This window comes from Lygodium microphyllum, chromosome 13, assembly GCF_053477565.2.
Source record: "Lygodium microphyllum isolate KBCC chromosome 13, Lygodium_microphyllum_v1.1.10, whole genome shotgun sequence".
Classification (NCBI taxonomy): domain Eukaryota; kingdom Viridiplantae; phylum Streptophyta; class Polypodiopsida; order Schizaeales; family Lygodiaceae; genus Lygodium; species Lygodium microphyllum.
This window is the reverse complement of record NC_141147.1, coordinates 21,802,702-21,823,711: the sequence shown is the minus strand read 5'-3', so window position 1 is coordinate 21,823,711 and position 21,010 is coordinate 21,802,702. Positions and strand designations below refer to the sequence as shown.

The 21,010-nt window shown below is 44.4% G+C and overlaps 1 protein-coding gene across 12 annotated transcripts in view; it reads right to left on the bottom strand.

Moving 5' to 3' along the window:
* Nucleotides 1-21,010, bottom strand: part of LOC148026404 (GDP-mannose transporter GONST1-like) — an 83,969-nt gene that overhangs the window by 49,747 nt on the left and 13,212 nt on the right. For 4 of the 12 annotated variants that reach the window (XR_015692835.1, XM_087690853.1, XM_087690862.1 and 1 more), the window contains exons 2-7: nucleotides 20,663-20,898; nucleotides 20,428-20,567; nucleotides 20,162-20,291; nucleotides 17,155-17,253; nucleotides 16,897-17,051; nucleotides 10,970-11,054 (exon numbers count right to left, since the gene is read on the bottom strand). Coding sequence is in view for 11 of the 12 variants with exons in the window: in XM_087690853.1 (XP_087546979.1) it covers nucleotides 10,970-11,054; nucleotides 16,897-17,051; nucleotides 17,155-17,253; nucleotides 20,162-20,291; nucleotides 20,428-20,567; nucleotides 20,663-20,896 (843 nt within the window). In the remaining variant the exon portion in view is untranslated. Of the gene's footprint in view, nucleotides 1-10,969; nucleotides 11,087-16,896; nucleotides 17,052-17,154; nucleotides 17,254-20,161; nucleotides 20,292-20,427; nucleotides 20,568-20,662; nucleotides 20,899-21,010 lie in introns of all 12 variants that reach the window. The other 8 variants (XM_087690857.1, XM_087690860.1, XM_087690855.1 and 5 more) reach the window with 4 other exon arrangements.

Genomic DNA, 21,010 nt, shown 5'->3' with positions numbered 1-21,010 from the left:
TTGCCCTGACAAAGACTCGAAGGACACCAAGAAGAAGGAAACCAAGGATTCTGGAGCGGTGGCTACACCTTCATCAGTTGCATTTCTACATCTAGTTGTCATTGAGGACGCTTCACCGAATGCTTCTGATGCTGCGATGACGGCTCCCCAAGCTCGAGAGTGGATTGTTGATAGTGGTGCCTCACGGCACATGACTCCTTCATCAGATGGTGTTGCCCAGCTGCGCCCTTCACGTGGGCAGGTTCTCATTGGAGACAGCTCTTCAGTTTCTATTGCAGGTCGGGGTAAGATGCAGCTTATTCCGGATGGACGAGGTGGCACCCATACCTCAGAGGTTTTGCATGTACCAGGATTAGGGTACCATCTCCTTTCAGTTCATAAGATTTGCTCCCTTGGTCTTTTGGTGGAGTTTGACAGTTCTACTGTGCGAGTCCTTGATCGTGAATCGAGGAAGGTTCTATCATCTGGATATGAGGAGAACGGCATTTACAAGCTGAAGTCTTCCACTGCCCTCTCTACTCTTCTTCTTACCTCACAGTCATAGTCTGAATTATGGCATGCTCGGTTTGGTCAACTGAACTATGACTATCTTCGGAGGGCGTCACGCGGACAGCTTGTTCGCGGGTTGCCGGATATAGTGGTGAGCCAGCAGCCATGTGTCTCCTGCATACGAGGGAAGCAGCATAGAGATGCCATTCCCCACACCGCTTCGCGGCGGTCTACTTCACCGATGGAGTTAGTATCTACGGATCTGTGCGGCCCTATGAGGAATGAGTCCCTGCGTGGGAGCTCGTACTTCATGCTGATCGTGGATGACTATAGCAGGATGACATGGGCCTATTTTTTGGCACTAAAGTCAGAAGCCTTCTCGCACTTCAAGGATTGGCTTCTCTTTGAGGAGAACCGATCAGGCCGGAAGTTGAAGAAGAGTTTGCCAATACCCATACTCCTCAAGAAAATGGTATTCTAGAACGGAAGAGCCGCAGTGTGATCGAGATGGCGCGCACCATGATGGAGCACCGACAGACCCCTCAGGTTCTGTGGGCCGAGGCTGTGGCTACTGCAGTCCACATCCTTAATCGATCCCCTATTTCGGCCGTGGAAGGGATGACTCCATTTGAGGCTTATTTTGGGACGAAGCCAGATGTTTCTTACTTTCGGGTCTTTGGGTGTGATGCCTATGTTCACATTCCCAAGGCTCACCGTGACAAATTTGAAGCGGCTTCCCGCAAACAGGTATTTGTTGGCTACAGCTCCCAGTCCCAAGGCTACCGACTGTATGATCCCGTCAAGCGGGATGTATATACTAGCCGTGATGTGCGGTTTGTGGAGGTTCCGGCTTCTTCAACGGGTGAGGAGCACCCCATTCTTGGAGATCCAGGGGAGAGTTTGGCTCCTTCTACAGTTCCACTGGAGCCTGTGCCGTTTGATTATGATTCTGTTTCTGACACAGAGTCTACTGCTCCACCGGACCCTTCTGAGGAGTTACCCCCGGTGGACATTCCAGAGTTTTCTACTGATGGAGAACGACGAGGGGAGGTTCGGCCTCCTCCTTGCTGGGCCCGTGACACACTCCGTGATTCAGGGATCGAGGGGGTTCCTGAGGAGTGGGGACCGCAGGATGGTCCGCGGCGGTCACGGAGGCACCAGGCGCATTCTTCGGAGCTTGTTTGCTCCAATTATTGTTTGATGTCCCGAGTTATGCAGGATCGAGAGCCCACCTCCGTGAAGGAGGCTTTACAGTCCGCCCCATGGAAGAAAGCTATGGAAGCTGAGTTGGAGGCTATTGAGAGGAATGACACTTGGTCACTTGTGCCACGCCCCCCGAAGAAGAAGGTGATTGGAGTCAAGTGGGTCTTCAAGACCAAATATCTCAGTGATGGTACTTTGGATAAGCACAAGGCTCGCCTTGTTGCTAAGGGTTTTGCCCAGCGCCCAGGGATTGACTGTCATGACACCTTTGCCCCTACAGCTCATATGGCAACCATTAGAGCTGTTCTTGCTTTGGCTGGCCATAGGAGATGGCCTGTTTATCAGCTGGATGTGAAGTCGGCCTTCCTGAATGGTGATTTGAAGGAGGAGATCTACGTTGAGCAGCCTCCTGGCTTTGGTTCTTCAGATGGGAAAGTCTACAGGTTGAAGAAGGCCCTGTATGGTCTCAAGCAGACCCCGCGAGCTTGGAACGAGAAGATTGATTCGTTCCTCCAGACTCAGTTGGGATATCGGCGGTCCAAGGCCGATCCGCAGCTGTATGTTCACACTTCCAAGGATGGTTGTGTGCTGTTTGTATTATATGTTGATGATTTGATTGTCACAGGTGATGATGCACAGCAGGTCCAGGAGACAAAGTCAGCTTTACATCGGATGTTCGAGATGACGGATTTGGGGCTACTCCATTTCTTTTTAGGCCATGAGATTTATCAGTCTCAGAGGGGGATCTTTCTCTCCCAACAGAGATATGTACAGGAGCTCTTGGTGACTTTTGAGATGGAAGATTGTCGGGCCCTCTCTACTCCTATGGATCCGAACTGGAAGGCCACTTCCCACTCAGCTTCTCCTTTGGCGGATGCTTTCCGCTATCGACAGTTGATAGGGTCCTTGATTTGGCTTCTCAACACGAGGGTTGATCTATGTTTTGCTGTTGGGCTCTTGGCAGGGTTCATGAGTGAACCTAAGACGGTGCATTGGCAGGCTGCTCAGAGGATACTTCGGTATCTGAGGGGGACGTCTGATTCGGGGATTCATTACCCCGCAGGGACAGATGGGTCAGATCTTGTACTTGCAGGTTGGAGCGACTCGGATTGGGCCGGTGACGTGGACCACAGGCGGTCTACAACAGGTTACTGCTTTACTTTGGGTGCAGGTGTTATTTCATGGAGTAGCAAGAAGCAGCCCACGGTTGTCAGATGGGAGAGGATCGAGGTGCAGCTGAAGTGCAGTAGACAGTGTGAGAGTGAGAGACAGAGTTGAGCACGACACCCAATGCAATAGTACTGAATAGAGTGTAAGCTGAAAGTACAAATGATAACCCTTATACCTTAGAGTTATAAGGGGCTGTTCACACCCGAACACAGTAAGTGCCCGTAAGTGTGCACCACAAGCACATACAAAATAGTACACATAATCTGGGGGAAAAAACCTCTCCTACCAAGAGTAAAAAGTGTCCCAGTGTCCTAGTGATCACCCGCACACTCCCATATGAGCGTAGGCGTAAGTAAGGCGTGTGAGATACCCAACAAACCCCCCTGGAGTGAAGAGTGATCAAGTGTACAAGGATCATCCGCCACCAAAGGGCGTCAAATTCAAAGCATCGCGAAATGCTTCAAATTTGTCTCGTGGAAGAGCTTTGGTGAAGATGTCTGCCACATTGCTGGTGGTAGGACAGTAGACAAGGCTGATATCACCTGCATGTAGCCTCTCTCTGACAAAGTGGTAGTGAATCTCTATGTGTTTCGTGCGAGCATGAAACACAGGGTTCCGTGCCACTGCAATGGCACTCTGACTGTCAGTATATAAAGGAGTAGGCTCCGTAACAGATACATCCAAATCAGCAAGTAAGCGTCTAAGCCATACGCACTCAACTGCAGTAGTGAAGGCTGCCTTGTACTCAGCTTCACATGACGACGTGGCAACAGTGGATTGTTTCTTGCTAAGCCAAGAAATGCATGACGAGCCAAGAAAGAAACAATTGCCACTAGTGGAGTGACGAGTATCAAAATCACCAGCCCAATCAGAGTCACTGTAAGCATGTAACTGCAGTGGTCCCCCCTTGGCATAAAGCAATCCAAGAGCTCTAGTACCCTGCAAGTAACGAAACACACGCTTCACAGCTTGCCAATGCGACATACGAGGCTGATGCATGTACCTGCTCAAAACTGAAACGGCAAACTGTATGTCTGGCCGAGTGTGGCATAGATAGATGAGACATCCCACTGCTGGAGCATAAGTATGGATATCAAACAAATCACTGTCATCATGTAATGACAGTTTGAGCCCAGGTTCCATGGGTGTACAAACTGGCTTGCAATCCTGTAAGCCAAACTTCTCAAGAAGTTGCCCAATGTACCTTGACTGACATAATCCAATGCCTCTAGCATCATGTACAAACTGGATGCCCAAGTAATAGTGCAAAATACCCAAGTCAGACATGTCAAAAGTTTGCTGTAAATTATTTTTGAATGCTGAAATCTGATCAGCACGTGTTCCAGTGAGCAAAAGGTCGTCTACATATAGACACAAAATCAGCATGGATCCCCCCTCTTTATGTACATAAAGGGTAGACTCAGATGGGCTATTTACAAACCCCTGACTAAGCAAGAAAGCATCTATCTTTGCGTACCAAGCTCGTGGAGCTTGTTTCAAACCATATAGAGCTTTTTTCAGCTTGCAAACTAAATTTTCTGAGCCTTCAACTGCAAAACCAATGGGCTGCTGTACATACACTTCTTCCTGAAGTTCCCCATGTAAGAATGCAGTCTTTATATCCAGCTGATGCACTTTCCAACCAAAATGTGCAGCCAAGGCAATCATAGACCGAATGGTCGTCATACGGGAGGTAGGAGCAAAGGTCTCCTCATAGTCAATGCCCTTTTTCTGTGCGTAGCCTTTAGCTACCAGCCGTGCCTTGTACTTATCTATGGATCCATCTGCATTCCTTTTCAATTTGTAGACCCATTTCGTACCAATGGCACGCTTGCCAACTGGCAAAGACACCAAATCCCAAGTATGATTCTTATGAATAGAATCCAATTCAGCTTGCATGGCTGCCATCCAATGCACACTATGTCGTGCATCCTCAAAACATTCAGGCTCCTCATTATCATGAGTACATGCTGCCATAACAAACTCCATGGAATGTGCTGAATCATGCAGTCGAGTTTGCCTTCGAGTACGACCAGCCAAGGGTGTTTCCAAATGACTATCTCTCATAGTCTGCGTGTACCATCTAGGCACCTGTCTTGCTTCCTGACTGTGTACAAGTTCCTGCTGAATTTCAGTTTCAGCAATGTGCTGATTTACTGCATGTTCCATAGGAGCAGCTGGCTGAACATTAGGTTCATTTGCTGAAGTACCAGCTGAATCACCAAATGTGATGGGCAGCAGCCCTTCAAAGACATCACGGGCAGCCTGATATGTATCAAAACCAGCCAAGGATAATTCTGATTTTTCATCAAATACAACATCCCTGCTGACAAAAACCTTCTTGGTCACGGGATCATAGAGTCTGTAGCCTTTGCTTTCGCTGCTATATCCCATAAAGATGCATTTTACAGCCTTGTTGTCCAACTTCTTTCGAAGTACTTGTGGAATATGGGCATATGCAAGACACCCAAAAGTACGGAAGTGGCCAACAGAAGGTTTGCGGCTGTGCCAAGCCTCAAAAGGTGTGACGGTTTTCAAGGCCTTGGTAGGGCATCTGTTCAAAATGTGGCAAGCGCACATGACGGCTTCCATCCAAAAACTATGAGGCAAACTCTTTGCCTTCAGCATACATCTGGCCATCTCCATGAGTGACCGATTTTTCCTCTCTGCTACCCCATTCTGCTGTGGAGTATATGCAGTAGTGTACTGATGGATAATGCCCTTCTGCTGCAAATAAGAATTCAGCATAGAGGACATGTATTCCCCCCCTCGGTCCGAACGGAGAGTCTTAATCTTGCAACCAGACTGAGTTTCCACAAGTGCACTGAAAGCCAAAAATGCATCATACACTTCTGACTTCTTTTTCAAGCAGTAGACCCAGCACAAACGTGTAAAGTCATCAATAAATGTTACAAAATAGTAACAACCACCCAATGACTGTGTCTGCATGGGCCCACAAACATCCGAATGCACAAGCTGCAATCTGGCTGTTGCTCTAAAAGCAACATCACGGGGAAAAGAGAAACGATGCATTTTGCCCAAAATGCAACCCTCGCATAAATGCTCAGGAGGTCTCTCCAAGAGAGGTAATCCATCCAACATCTGAGTACGCTGTAATAGCATCAAGCTGCCATAGTTTACATGCCCCAAACGAGCATGCCATAACTCTGCCTCTAACATAGCAGGAGTAAGAGTGGATGTCAAATATGCAGACTGATCTACCGAAAGAGCATCCAACTCATATAACCCATGACACAAAGAACCTGTCAAGACCAATGTCATGTGTTCCTTGTCACGGACCATGCAACGGTCATCATCAAAGGTGACCTGCAAACCACAACGTGCCATAGAAGAAATGGAAAGCAGATTCTTCTTAATGCCAGGCACATACAAAGCATCTTGTAGGCGGAGAATAGAGCCATCAATGGCTGTAAGCTGAATCTCCCCAATACCACGAACAGGGTATGATGCATTATTAGCACACTGAACAGACTTCCCAACGGGAGGTGCACCAAGAGAAGCAAACAAATCTCTACGAGATGTGATATGCCGTGAAGCACCACTGTCAAAGAACCAAGTGTCAGCATCTTCTGTAGAGCTAAATGCTCTATCAGCCCAAGAGACATCATAACTGCAAGTGTAAAAACAATAGTCCCTGTCTGCAACAAAGGACGCGGACTCACTAGCAGTGGAAGGAGCTGCAGAAACAGACATCCCTGACTCCTTCTTCTTCTCTTTGGCGATGCGCTTCCTGCACTCAGTGATGTAGTGGCCAGGCTTCTTGCAGTAATGGCATTTTCCTTTCTTGGCTTGCGTGCCCCCCTGTTTCTGACTTGTCTGTGAAGTGTTACTACTACCAGAACTCTGCGAAGCATTTTTCCCTTGGCTGTTTTTACCCTTCTGCCTTGACATAAAAGCCTGCTCAGAGGCTATACCATCCACACCACTGTTCCGTCTAGTTTGTTCCTCCTCTAGAAGCAAACTGACAAGCTGAATGAAAGTGATGGGCTCTTTCGAAATCCTCATAGTGAGGTTCAAGGCAGTATGAAAAGCCAAGTAAGAGGGAGGCAGTGAATTCAATGTCGTAGAAATCAGCTGCGCATCTGAGTAGTATTCATCCACATTCATGAGTTGCTCCCGCAAGTCCTGAATTTTGTTGAGATGATCCTGCATAGAATCACCCTCATTCATCTTTAGAGTCTCTAGCTCTTTCTTCAAGAAAGAGATGCGAGTCTCATTCTTTCCTGCAAACATCTGCTCCAATATCAACCAAGCTTCTTGTGAAGAAGCTGCTGAACGAATATGAGGAATGATAGAACGCTGAACTGCCAATGCAATCAGCGACATAGCCTGTGCATCCCGTGTATCCCAAGTTTTCTGAGCTGCAGTTCTTGGGGGAAGTGGCTGCGGCTGAGGTGGAGGGGGCTGAGGTTGCCCTCTTGCACGTCCTCCTGGAGGAGGAGTAGCGGGAGCCACAACTCCCGGTCGTGCTTCCTCTCCACTGACATAATCCCACAAATTTTTTGCCACTAATACATTCTTCATCATGAAAGACCAAAGGGAATAATTGTTCCCATCCAATCGGTCTTCCTTGGACACATAGGTGAATACATCTCCTCCCTGATTTGCCATTATTTCCCAAAAGGCAATAGAGCAATGTCAATGCAGTACGGGCTGGAAATCTGCAAATTTCCAGAAATTGCAGCAAACACAAGTCTGCAATTAATGTGCAAAGGGTACTCTTTCAAAAAACTGTCACTGATGCACGCTTCCCAAGGTGCAATTAGTGCTCAGCAGCACTAAAACATCAAAAGCCCCAAAATTTTGCCAAAATCTCTGTCAAAAACAGTCGTTCTGTGACTGTATCAGCAGTTTAAATGCATCTGTCCTCCAAATACACAAAAGCCCCAAAATTTTCTGCCCAAAATTTCTGTCACAAATGTCTGTTACAAAAGCCCCAAAATGTGCATTCAATGTGTCACAGACAGACACAGCACGTTTCCCAATGCTGAAAACTGAACCTGCTGTTCAGCACGTTTCCCAATGCTGAACCTAAACCTGTTGCACGAACTCCTGTGTAAAAGAAAAGTGCAGAATGTTACCTCTGTGTGTTGACGACGGGCACGATTCCCGAGGTAATGACTGCTGGGTACAGTCGGACTGACGCACAGGTACAGGCGTGCAGGTCCAGTGACACGCGCAGGCAGGACTGGGCGCGCGCTGGGCAGAGGAGGCGGCACCCAGGACTGGGTGGTGGAGACAGGTGGCGCGCTGGCAGCTGGAGCTGACGGCACAGGCTAGCTCAGCGCAGGGAGGCTGCGCAGGCAGACTGACAGGCGAAGGGGCACTCTGGGCAGACACAGGGCAGAGGACTCGCTGGGCAGAGGTGGCAGCACGCAGGTACAGGTGGCGCGCTGATTGTTGGAGCTGCACGCTGGGCAGAGGAGTCGTCTGGTGCTGCGCGCTGACGGACTGACAGGCGCAGGCAGGACTGGGCAGGAACAGGCGGCTGGGGCAGAACTGGCGGGGGCTGCAGACTGCAGACAGAAGACTGCTCTGAGCTGAGCTCTGATACCAAATGTCAGATGGGAGAGGATCGAGGTGCAGCTGAAGTGCAGTAGACAGTGTGAGAGTGAGAGACAGAGTTGAGCACGACACCCAATGCAATAGTACTGAATAGAGTGTAAGCTGAAAGTACAAATGATAACCCTTATAACTCTAAGGTATAAGGGGCTGTTCACACCCGAACACAGTAAGTGCCCGTAAGTGTGCACCACAAGCACATACAAAATAGTACACATAATCTGGGGGAAAAAACCTCTCCTACCGAGAGTAAAAAGTGCCCCAGTGTCCTAGTGATCACCCGCACACTCCCATATGAGCGTAGGCGTAAGTAAGGCGTGTGAGATACCCAACAACGGTAGCCCTTTCGTCTATTGAGGCGGAGTATCGGGCCGCATCTTCCACCACATGCGAGGTTGTGTGGCTTCGGAGATTGTTGGAGGAGCTTGGGTGCCCCCAGACTCGTCCTACATTGCTGCGATGTGACAATGAGAGTTGCATTGCCTTGGCAAGAAATCCTGTTTTTCATGCCCGGACGAAGCACATTGAGATCCAGTACCACTTCATCCGAGAAAAGCTTCTGGATGAGACCATCACTGTGGAGTATTGCAAGACGGAGGATAATCTTGCGGATTTGTTTACGAAGGCGCTTCCTCAGGCTCTACTTCGGCAACATTCCAGATCCCTCAGGCTTCAGCCCTGCCCAGGCTCTGAGAGGGGGTGTTAGAGAGATCACAGCCAGGCAGGTTTCAGCCTGGTGCAGTCCAGTCGGACTGCTGCAGTCGGACCAGCAGCAGTCGGACTGCCACGTGGCAGTCCGACTGCCTGCAGCGGATTTATTCCAGGCTGCGCCCTATTTTGGCGCCCCGTTCTAGGTGGTTTTTCGCCTATTTATTGCCGACGTTTCCAGCAGTCTACACATTCTTCTCTGTCGCAGATTATAGACCGGTGCCGTGCAGATTTCTGTCTCTGTTCGCAGATTTCAGACAGCAAACAGTGCAGACTGCAGCAAACTTCGAGGTGGACAGCAGGTCGCATCGTCGAGGTGGAGACATCCAGTCCAGCGCACTGCGCCCGTGTATATCTTTGTATTCAGCATTCTTTATACAGCAGATCTTCATTGTACACTGTCTCTTTCTCTCCCTTTTCTCTCTGCGTTCTCTCTCTCTCAGTCCTACGCTTCCGCACCGCTGCACTCTGACAGAAGCACATGTACAGACTGCACAAGGCAATCACATACCTTCTCCTATTGCAAGTGCCAAGAAAAAGGATGAAGTAGGAGCTTGAAGCACATGGTTGGCATCTCCGAAATCTGCCTTCTTTGCCTCATTGTGATGCTTTTGGTCATCGCGCAATAGATTCTCCATTTCTACCCATGTCTGCTTCATTGTGTAATTCTGTGAGCTTCTGATTGTTGCTTGGAGAAGGGGTGCCATGTGTCAGCTTCCGGTGTGAGGTGCCATAAATTGTCTCAACGGTCCCTTTAAAGCCCATAACTGCACCTTCTCACTGCCGCCTCCAGTCCTTTTGGTTGACCAATGGATTTTGAACTTTTGTATTTGGTAAATCTGCCTGTGGTAGACTAGCTCACCTATGACTAAATAATAATGGATTCTCCATTCTCATGAACAAACAATAGTTGAGGCTCTGTTTTGGTAAAGCCCATTTTATCCAACACTGCCTCCAGGTATCATGTGTTTCTTACATTTCTCTGAAGAAACAACTCACACGAAGATCCCACCATCAGTACCAATAAGAAGTTACATCAGCCATAATTTTGGTCGTGCCTAACTGTGTGCCCATTATACTACTTTTCCTCATGTTCATCAGTCCTTGGACCCCATGCTCTTGTTCAGGGGAACATTTTGTCAGCTCAAGGATGCACCTAGCCCTCACTTTGGTTTCCTGCAATAAAACTCTTTCTTGAGTCTGGTTCATCCTTAGACTCACCCAGAATGCCTCAATTCATTGCTTCTGAAGGGTTTCAACTAACAGGTTAAACTGAATCCTTTTTTTAATGAAACCCTAGCATGTTGCAACTATGTTATTAGCAGTTTCAGTCTGACAATGCTGAGTAAGCAACATTGTCTTTATTAAATAGTACACGATGGAGGTCTCCACATGATAGAGGAAATTTATATTTTTCTTGAGATGACAACATCCTCGTTTTTCTACATGTCCTTCTAGAATCATGTCCTGACTCTATATAACAAGTCCGGCCACTTTTCTGCATCTGCTCTGTTTCTCCTTTAAGGTAGGTTAGTGCATATTTATGAAATGCATGCATATTCTTCCATTGTTCTATTATGTCCACACTCTAAGCTTCAAAGGATCCTTAAAGGGCATGCACGATTATTACCTTGAATTAACCTTTTGGTTATGGCATAGTCAGTAAAGCCACTTGATACTTTATTTCCTAATTAGATTCAAACGACCCATTTGAACATTTGATGCCAACAAATACTGCTTTGTTTAAGGAAAAAGTGTGATATTGTCAAAGTTAAATTCAGGAACAAACCCCAAACAATTGTGCTTGTACACACACCTGTATGTAGTTGGAGTTGTCTCGTGTAAGAACCACATAGATGTAAAACTTATAGCAAGCCCAAAAAATCCACTGAGTGTTGCCACTATCCAAAACATTGGTAGCCTCATGAGTGGACTGGTTGACATGCCAAAAAGAAAAAGAAGAAATTCAATTTAAAGCATACCATCCCAAAACAATCTTTAGATATCACCTAGCATAAAGTCTGATCCCTCATTTATTTACTGCAGTTTTGTTAGTGACACAGAAATTGTAATATTATAAGCTCTTATAGAAGCATATAATATGAACAGATAAAATGTTGAAGTAACATCTATTTTCTTTTTCGTTGAAGGCTGTCCACAAGTTTTATCTAACAAAAACTACTAATCAAATCAATTGGATAGGAAGGCAGCAAACAGAATAGGAGCAAACAAGTAGAATTTGATGCATCTCCAACTGACAGCCCAGAGGTAAGGCTTGAATCATGACTCTTGAAGGATTTGTGGACACCTTAATTTTCCTCACATGCAATTCTTCTGGCTTTGACCCATCTTCACAAGTTATTACTGTGCAGTTTGCTCCATCCACCTATTGAGGTGCTGGCAGTGCTTATTTTGTGCCTTGATCCATGCAGCTCTATTACGGCTGGTCAGGGCTATCCCACCATGGATCTACAAAATGTGCACATGAGGAAGCATGTAATGGGACAGCACTAGACAAAGGCATGATGAAAACAATTGTATAGATATGAGTCATGTGACAAATGGCAACATAAATGAAGGCATTGATGAGAGAGGAAACTCACCCAAGAGGGATGAGGAACAAGGGCCAAGGCCAAAACAACCAAAATAATAATGGGGCTAGAGCTTGCTATGTATAGGCATACACATGTATGAGATGTGAGAAATAGCTCATCATAGATTTATTTCCTGCCTTGTGGCCAAAAAATCTAGTCCTTGTCAGATATTTGGACTGCTGTAGTTGGGCCGTTTGTATACCCCTCTGACGGGTTCTTTGTCAAGGCAAAATTTCCCACTCCCACACAGCTGCATATGAATATATTTTTCCACTTTCTCAAATTTTTGGGCTGTTGGCATAAGTGGGTCATCTGTAATGCATTCATTTTTGTTTCGGCCTCTGGTGTCCAATGACATATTTCTAGGCTTAAGTAAGAGTCTTCTACATTGGCAGCTAGATCTCGTTCAATAGGGTTGTATCCCGGGAAGAAATACCTTTTGGACAGTAAAATGTGTCCACTGTACAGCAGCAAATACCTGCTGTAAATGAACCTGCAAATGCACAAAATAATACTAGAAATGATCAGCCAGCTATTGCCCATATTAATGAGCCACTGGATGTGCAGCAACAGCCAGGACAACAAGTTGTTAATGTTGATTTGCAGGCTGAAATGCCAGGACAGCAAGCTAAAAATGGAAGTTTGCAGGCTCAACCAGCAAACAATGATCATTGGGTTAGGAGATCGTCTAGGGCTACTAGACAACCTGATAGGTTTGTTCCTGGTGCAAACAATGTAGTCGATTATGCCATGTTTACAAACTTTGGTGAACTGTCTTGCTTCAAGGAAGCAAGGGATAGACAGGACAATAAGAAATGGTATAAAGCCATGATGTCAGAGATGGAATCTCTTCAGAAAAATGGCACTTGGGACCTGGTGCAGTTGCCTAAAGGGTAGAAAACCCTTCCATGCAAATGAGTTTACAAGATAAAGGTCACTTCTGGTTCCTCGCCAAAGTACAAAGCACGTTGGTTGTGAAGGGGTACAAGCAAGAACATGGAATTGACTTTGATGAGATCTTCTCTCCTGTAGTCAAGATGACTATATTGAGATGCATTTTGGACTTGGTTGTAGCTGAAGATATGGAGCTCATACAAATGGATGTAAAGATTATATTCTTACATGGTGATCTGCATGAAGACATATATACGGAGTAGCCTAAAGGGTTTGTGGCACAAGGGAAAGAGAATATGATATGTAAACTCAAAAGGAGTTTGTATGGGCTAAAACAAGCACCAAGAGAATGGTATCATAAGTTTGATACGTTTATCCAATCTCAAGGTTTTCATAGAAGTCAAGTGGATCACTGCTTGTACACCAAGAAGGCAGCAGATGGCAGCCTGATTATCTTGGTTCTGTATGTTGATGACATGCTGATTGCTGGCAGGGATACTCATGCCTTGGACTCACTGAACCAAAGTCTTAATTGGCAGCTTTGACATTCAGGATCTTGGTGATGTAAATCACATTCTTGGCATGCAAATACTCAGAGATAGGTCAAAAGAATTACTCTGTCTATTTAGCAGGAGTATATCTCCAAGGTTTTGCAACGTTTCAATATGGAGGGGACGAAAACAATTAGGGTTCCATTGCCTCCATTTGTGAAACTCAATACAAAGGACAGCCTTACATTTGATGATGAGAAGGCTGAAATGGCCAAGATACCATATGCTTTAGCTGTTGGCAGTTTGATGTATACTATGGTTGCTACACGTCTTGATTTTGCATTTGCAGTGGGAGTGGTTAGCAGATACATGGCAAACCTTGGTAAAAAGCATTGTGAAGCAATGAAAGGTATCATGAGATACCTCAAAGACAAAGGATTTATGCATTTGCTTTGAAAAGCAGAAGGCATCTATCGTTGGCTTTACGGATGCAAACTATGCTGGTCATGCGGATTGCAGAAAGTCCACTTTTGGGTATGTGTTTACTGTCACAGGAGGAGCAGTCTCTTGGATCTCCAGGCTACAAAAGTGTGTTGCATTGTCTACTCCAGAGGCAGAGTATGTGGCTGCCACCGAGGCATACAAGGAGGCTTTATAGCTTTCACGTCTGGTAGGAGAGCTTGGCATTACAGAGTTACCTGTTTTCCATTGTGATAGCTAGAGTGCTATCATGTTGGCACAGAATCCTGTCTTTCATGCAAAGACGAAGCATATACAAGTGAAGTATCACTTCATTAGAGATGTACTTGACAACAAGAGTATTGAGCTTGTCAAAGTGCATACAGATGATAATCCTGCAGACCTTCTCACGAAGGGTCTTCCAGCAGAGCAGTTTGCTCATTGCTAACAGATGATGGGAGTTGGATAGATATATGTATTTCAGCTTTGTGCATACCTAGACTTAGCTAATTCTTTTCTCCTCTTAAGGCACATTGCCTTTAGGTGGGAGGTTGTTGGGAATAAAGGGCCATCGTGCCTTTTATACGTGCACGGGTGTGAACACACCCTTAGTACATTTGTACTTTCATATATATATATAAACCTAAAGAGGTACACTCGTCATTGTACCCACAAGTAGTGCTCATTCTCCTCTCTACTCTGCACTCTGTCTTACACAATGGCACATCTGGAAGGCATACTATCAGGAGGTTTTTGGCGAGGAGTGCCTTTCAGTACAAGCGACTTTGGCAAAGCTTTGGACTTTCATCATCCACTCCCTTTGCGACTGGTGGGACCAAGTGCAGGGCGAGTCTTGAGCTCATCAGGAGCTTCGAGCGGCCAAGACCTGTTCTTCATGATGCAGGCAGGCAGCCCCAGATGGCGATACACCCCCCCCCCTCCATGGCTTCTTGCCCCTATCCCTTCCAAACTGCCTTGAGAGGCTTGTATACATGATGTATTTGTGACTTTGCATCAGCTGCAACTAGTCTATTGAGCATGAGTACTCCGATGTAATCAGCTTTTTGAGTAATATAATTAGCCACATTTAACTTTTTTTTTAAAAAGACATGAGAATGCTCCTTTTCCATGACTTTTATATTCCTCATGTGATTTGATATAATATAACTATCCATTATTGTGAGAGATGGGAAAGATCGAAGTGCAGAGAGTGTGAGAGTGAAGACACATCTCCCAATGCAATAATCAAAGAGTAATGTGCAATTACAAAGTACAACTCTACCTTAGAGTTGTTAATATGCGTTCACACCCGAAAGATGTAAAACACGATAAGTGGCCGGACTGTGTAACATAAGCACATAAAATAAAGAAGAATATAACTGGGGGGAAAAACCTCTCGTAAGGAAAGTAAAAAATGCCCTAGTGTCCTACCGAGGATCACCAACACTCCTTTGTGTGCATAGGCGTGAGTCAAACTTAACAAACCCCCTTGGAGTGAAGAGTGATCAGCATACAAGGATCATCCACCAAAGGAGATCAAAATTAAAGCATTGCGGAATGCTTCAAATTTGTCACAAGAAAGAGCTTTGGTAAAGATGTCTGCCACATTACTAGTGGTAGGACAATAGACAAGGCTGATATCTCCTTTATGCTTTCTCTCAAGTGATCAAAGCTGATATCTTGAGGACCAAGACAGTGAGAACATGGATCCACCCACCACTCCTAAGTTTGAGGATGGAGTTCCACTAGAGTCACTTCTTGTATCTCTCTAATGATGGATTCACTATTCAGCCAGCATACATGGACACCCATCTCTCCCACAATATATGGGCTGCTATCGGACATATTGGTATCTCCTCTCATAGGCTATAGATGGAGAAAGGTAGATGGATAGATACTTTAGCAAAGGATAGGACTTGCCAACTTTGTGGCTGAGAGCCTAAGACAGAGGAGTATTACATATGCACATGTACAAGATACTATGACATACAAGGACGGTACCATTGCCTCATTCGTGATGGTTTTGGAGCTCTTCGTCATATCATGGAGTATGAGGACCAAAGATGCCTAGATCTTTTCCTCTTGGAGCTCCAAAAGTGCCGCACAACACTACTGTGGGACAGGATGCCAGAAAGCTCACCTAGAGAGATCCACATAGAGAGCAATGACAAACTTTTTTCACAAATCCAACCCTATTGACACTACTAGCCTTGCAGAGACAGAGCCATCTTGCCAAACACCTCCCATTACACGCCATGGAGTCACATTGGATAGAGCCATTTCACTTCATCGAGCACATCATCCTTGTCTACGAGGACCACATCCGAGGTGGCCACACCACAGTTAGATCAGAGCCATTATCATGAGACACAAAAGACTCACCACCACCAGGCATATCAATGGATCAATTAGGGACCACATCATAGTCGAAATCACGTGCAGACCTTGAGATCAGCTACACCCTATAGTCTCCACCACTTTTTCCCTTTTTGTCTGCTGTCAGATTTGGGTTTCCTTTTCTTTCTATTGCTGGGACAACACTAGACATGGTTCTACTCTAGCATAGTCCCATCGTAAAGTTATTCTTTGCATTATTTCAGAGGCCACTTACTTATTTTAATGTTATCTTCACCTCACTGTTGAGATGACATTAGACATGGATGTACTTTGGATTTTCTCTCATAGGCCACATTGGACTTATGTAGATGTCTCTCTCTTTTTTTTTCCGTAAATAGATGTCTCTCTCTCTCTCTCTCTCTCTCTCATATGAAACTCTTAGGCAAAGCTTATGTATCAATCTTTTGGTTATGGCTCATGTAATACATAATACAAAAGTTAGAAGATGCCCTTTTCAAGAGGTCAACGATGCTCATTCATCGATTGACACTACCTAGAAGTGCTATTATTAGACTGGAATGCAAAATAAGAAAGTCCTTTGTATTCAGGATTTGCTGGTTCTGAGTGCTGAGATCATTAGTGGAATATGGACATTTTCAAGGCCACTGGAAACTGCATCGAGACAAATCTGCATCTATGAAAGAAAAAATAGAACAACTTAAATTTTCTCTCTTGTACTTTTGTTTGAAATAACTTGGCATCCATTTGACAAAATTAGGTCCTAATATATTGGACATGTTGCACCCACCCCTTGTGAATCTATGAAAATACATGCCCTTGAAATTTCTTTGCTTTTAAAAGAGGATTATGCTATTCTTTTGCCTTTTCCAATCCTTGGCCATGTCTGTGGTGTTCGTTCACATTTAGTGAATACTGTCAAAGACTTGGAACAAGAGTAGGGAACTTACGAATGAGTAAGGTATTGGATTTCATTGAATGTGAAAGCCAGTATAATACCAAGAGGCAACGATAATGAATTGTTGAGTAAAACCATTGAGTACTCGTTAAGATCTCCAGACTTGGTTGCTTTTTTGGCTACATCCATAACTTTCCGAAGTGTCAACTGTGTATATGTATGCAGGTACGAAACATAAGCACTTTGACAGCACAAGAAACCCAATCTTCTCAATTAAGATGAAACAGATAGATGGATTTAGAAATTTTACCGAGTAAGCGGCAGTCAGGATGCAGTTCAGAACTTGGCATGCATAGCCAGTGTAATGGAATGAAAGATCAGTAAAGCCTCCACATATTGCAGACAACACCTGGTGTATGCATATGGACATGAACTCACATCAATGCTGCATTATGATTATTGCTATGCTTATTTAAGCAACATTGAAAATAGAAAACTTACATGGATCATACAATTTTTCTTCAGTTGTATGGAAGGCACTTATGTAAATGCACTCCTTGGTAAGTTTACTTCAGCTTGGGTGTAAGTTCAAAGGCACATCTCACTTGATGTACATGAAAGAATACTTATGATAGCTCAAAGGATTCAAGCACAGGATTTTGTCCTTTGATCTTGATGTATGAGCTCTAGATATAAATGATAATCATAAAACTACAATAGATAATGTGCAGCATGCTCAAGATTAGCCAATCAAGTGGTCTGTAATGCCAAGCCATGTGGGACTTGGAGTGGAAGAAGGTGCCAGAATTCCAAATACAAAGATGGGCATCTTTCCTCCTCCTCACATGCTTAGTGCCACCTGGTAATCTCTCCCATCTCGTGGTGTGTGAACAATCTCTATCTAGATCCAAGAGAGAGTCTTGCAGATCTATGGCAAGACTACATCTAACAGTCCAGATGAACCACGCAATAATATGAGCATTTGGCTCCCATTTGTGACAATGTCCCACTCACATTCCATCTACAAGAAGTCTAAAGTGGGAATCAAGTTTGAGTAATGACCAGAAATGAGAAAGAACTAGTTTCCTTTTAAGTCCCTAGTATCCGCAAGCCAGGCCTCTGTCCATGACCCTATGTACTATTCCCCAAGTCACAATCAGCATCTCTATTGTGCAACAAAAAACTATCCTAAGGGCTCTCCTCAACACCTCCTGAGCCTTGGGGCAATCCCGCAAGTAGTGTCTTTGTGTCTCCTCTAGTTCTCCATATCTCACACGAGCTATTGGGAGCCTGCCATGATGAACCCATGTGCTAACTACTAAGATTCTGTGTGCTCCTAACCATACGAGTGAACTCTTCCTAGGTCTGAAGCTGTTCATCCAATCTCCAAAAGTCAGCCAGAAAAGGGAAAGAAATGCCATGTCAATACCAATCTTGGGTGGCAGCTAGCACCACTTTCACCCTGTTCATTTGGAACCTCCTCCTCAGTTTCGTCCATGTTGATTGGCTGACATGGTTGACATGGCATAAAGAAGGCATGGCAGCATTATGATAAAGTGTTGTCAAGGCAAGGCACCATTGTTGGCATTGTAGCAATAAGGCTAACATGCCAGCTATTGTGAGGAATTTTGACAATTTGTAATGATTGCACTGAGCCAAAGCACCTTCGTTGATCTTTTAACTCCTCCTGAATATATGAGTGCCACTTGGACAACTTCTATCATTGCATATCCAATGTAGACTCATGTGCAGGCCAAACATATTCTAGTAAGTTGCATTTGCATCACTTGCTAACACTTGTTCATACCTTGTGATCTGCCTTCTCATTTATTAGTTAAGTTGACAACACTTGCCTTCCACCCTGACTGCATCAATGATGTGACCATATTTGCACACCAGCTCCCCACTTTGCCAAAGCGTTACTTGTCATTGAAACATAAGCTGGAGATGTCTTTGTTCAGATGAAGTGCATATTTCATTGGTTTTCATAAAAGATTCCATTTCCTGGCCATAATATCATCTATTCTAGCTAAACTTAAAAACTACCACAAAATAATTAATAAGTAGGCAGACAGAAACAAAAACCGCTAAAATACAACAATGTTACTTATACTAGGAGGCTGATAGTTACCAATGGCAGATCCAAGTCATGCCACCAGAGGTCCTATAGATGGGTCTTCTTTAACAACAGCAACAAAGGAAACACACCATCCTGGCAACAAGGGAAGTCACATCCCTTGCATTTATGAATTCCTAAAAAGAATTGTGACACCTCTCACCGTACATCATGCGAAGCACTCCAAGGACAAACTTAGTGTGTTTTCATTTGTGTAAGACTAATCAATTTTGTTTCTTCTAGTTAATATATCTTTTCCCATTATGGTGTGCATGTTTCATAAAAACTTGAAAAGACTTATCAATTCTGTTTCTTCTAATTAGTATACTTTTTCCCATTATAACATGCATTTTATAAAAACTTACTTCTGCTAAAAAGAGAGCTGTGTATTTTGAGCATCAACAGGACAAAAAAGTAAGTGTTATAGACTTCCCTATAGATACTTCTTCACACACAAATACCCTCCTGGCTCCTCAAATTGATTTCACCAGCTGCACAGAGCAGCCCAAAGTACAATCAGCATCAGAAAGGATGAGCTTTGCTCCTTCCTCTAGTGCCATGGATGCCGTGAACCAACGACAATAAAATGCAGATAGCATTAGAGTCCTGCATCTTCAGGCAACTGTAACTGATGTGATTTGCAAAATCTCCAATTGCAGTGATCAGCATCCAAAAAGACGAAGCTTGAGAATAACCATTCCCTGTTACAATGTACAGTAAAAACATGGAATTTGACTCTTTGTGATGATTTTATATTCCGTAAGGAAGTGGTACCATTCAATGCTGTCTCAACTTGTCCCTCACCTCTATGTTCTTCTCCCCATAGCCTCAACAGCCAGCCATTTGGATTTTTAGCTACAGCTGCTGCCATAAACTGCAGCCTTTCATGACCATTATATGCCTCCTACCATTTTTTTTACTATCATTTTTTTGGTTCTCTAATCCTGCTCTCTCACTGCTAGAAAGATCCTTATTCAACAGTCTAATCTGCTTCTTCTGGGACTTTTCTATCCTCCCATCACTTCTCTTCAGGCATATGCCTCAACAGTTCCACCACTCCTCATTGTGTTTTAAAGCATCACCTCCACCTTCCAGTCTTCCCTAAACCATTAGAGTTCAAGCAAAGAACAGAATAAATTCAGCAAGAGCAACAAACTTCTATGCTACCAAAAAATCAGTTATACTGTTTTCAACTACTCACCATTAAAACCAAAGACATCCAAACTTGACAACAATGCCTCCTGCCGAAAAGATAAACTTCACCCACTGCAGTCAGGATATTTGATGTGTTCTTTAGAATAGTGGCCATAGCAATACTCATATACCTTAAACTGCCATGGAAAGATTTCTTTCAGTATCATGAATCAATTTTCAGCATTCTAAAAGGTTTATGTTTAGTGACTAGCATAAGCAGCTATCATGCATTGAACTGACAAAAAGAACTCTAGAAGAAAGTCATCCAGTAACCTTAATATGCTGGAGAGCAGCATGCCAACAAAAATCAAGTTCACAGGAAACCAAATCTTTACAAGTTTCAAGCTCAATCTCTCAGTTGAAATAGCCCCACAACCTCTCAGCATACAGACAACCAATACGCTCACGAGATTCTGCATGTGACAAATCAAAGAATAAAACAACAGCATCATGACATTAAAAACCAGAACTTTCACCATTGATCACTCAGTGACAACATATGATGCACCTGATAAAGCATGAGGGATATTCCAGCTTCCAAGTTGTATCCTGATAAAATGAGTTTGTTAAGCAAAACCATGCTGCACGAACAAAAACAGTAGGCCATCCCAGAAATGACTGCATTCCTTTTTGCCTGTGTGGTTGAAGTTCCTTTGGCTTGTATGTCAACAGGATCACGCTTGATTTGCATATCCACAAGATCTTCCTTTTTTGTTGTTTCTAATGGATTTGCATCTTCCATTTCTAGAGGGTTAACATGGAGTATTAAGACAAGGTAAGTAGATAGTAAGCAAACTGAAAAACACAGTCCTGAATAAATGAACATTCTTCTTATAAAGTTGCAGCAGTTTTTAAA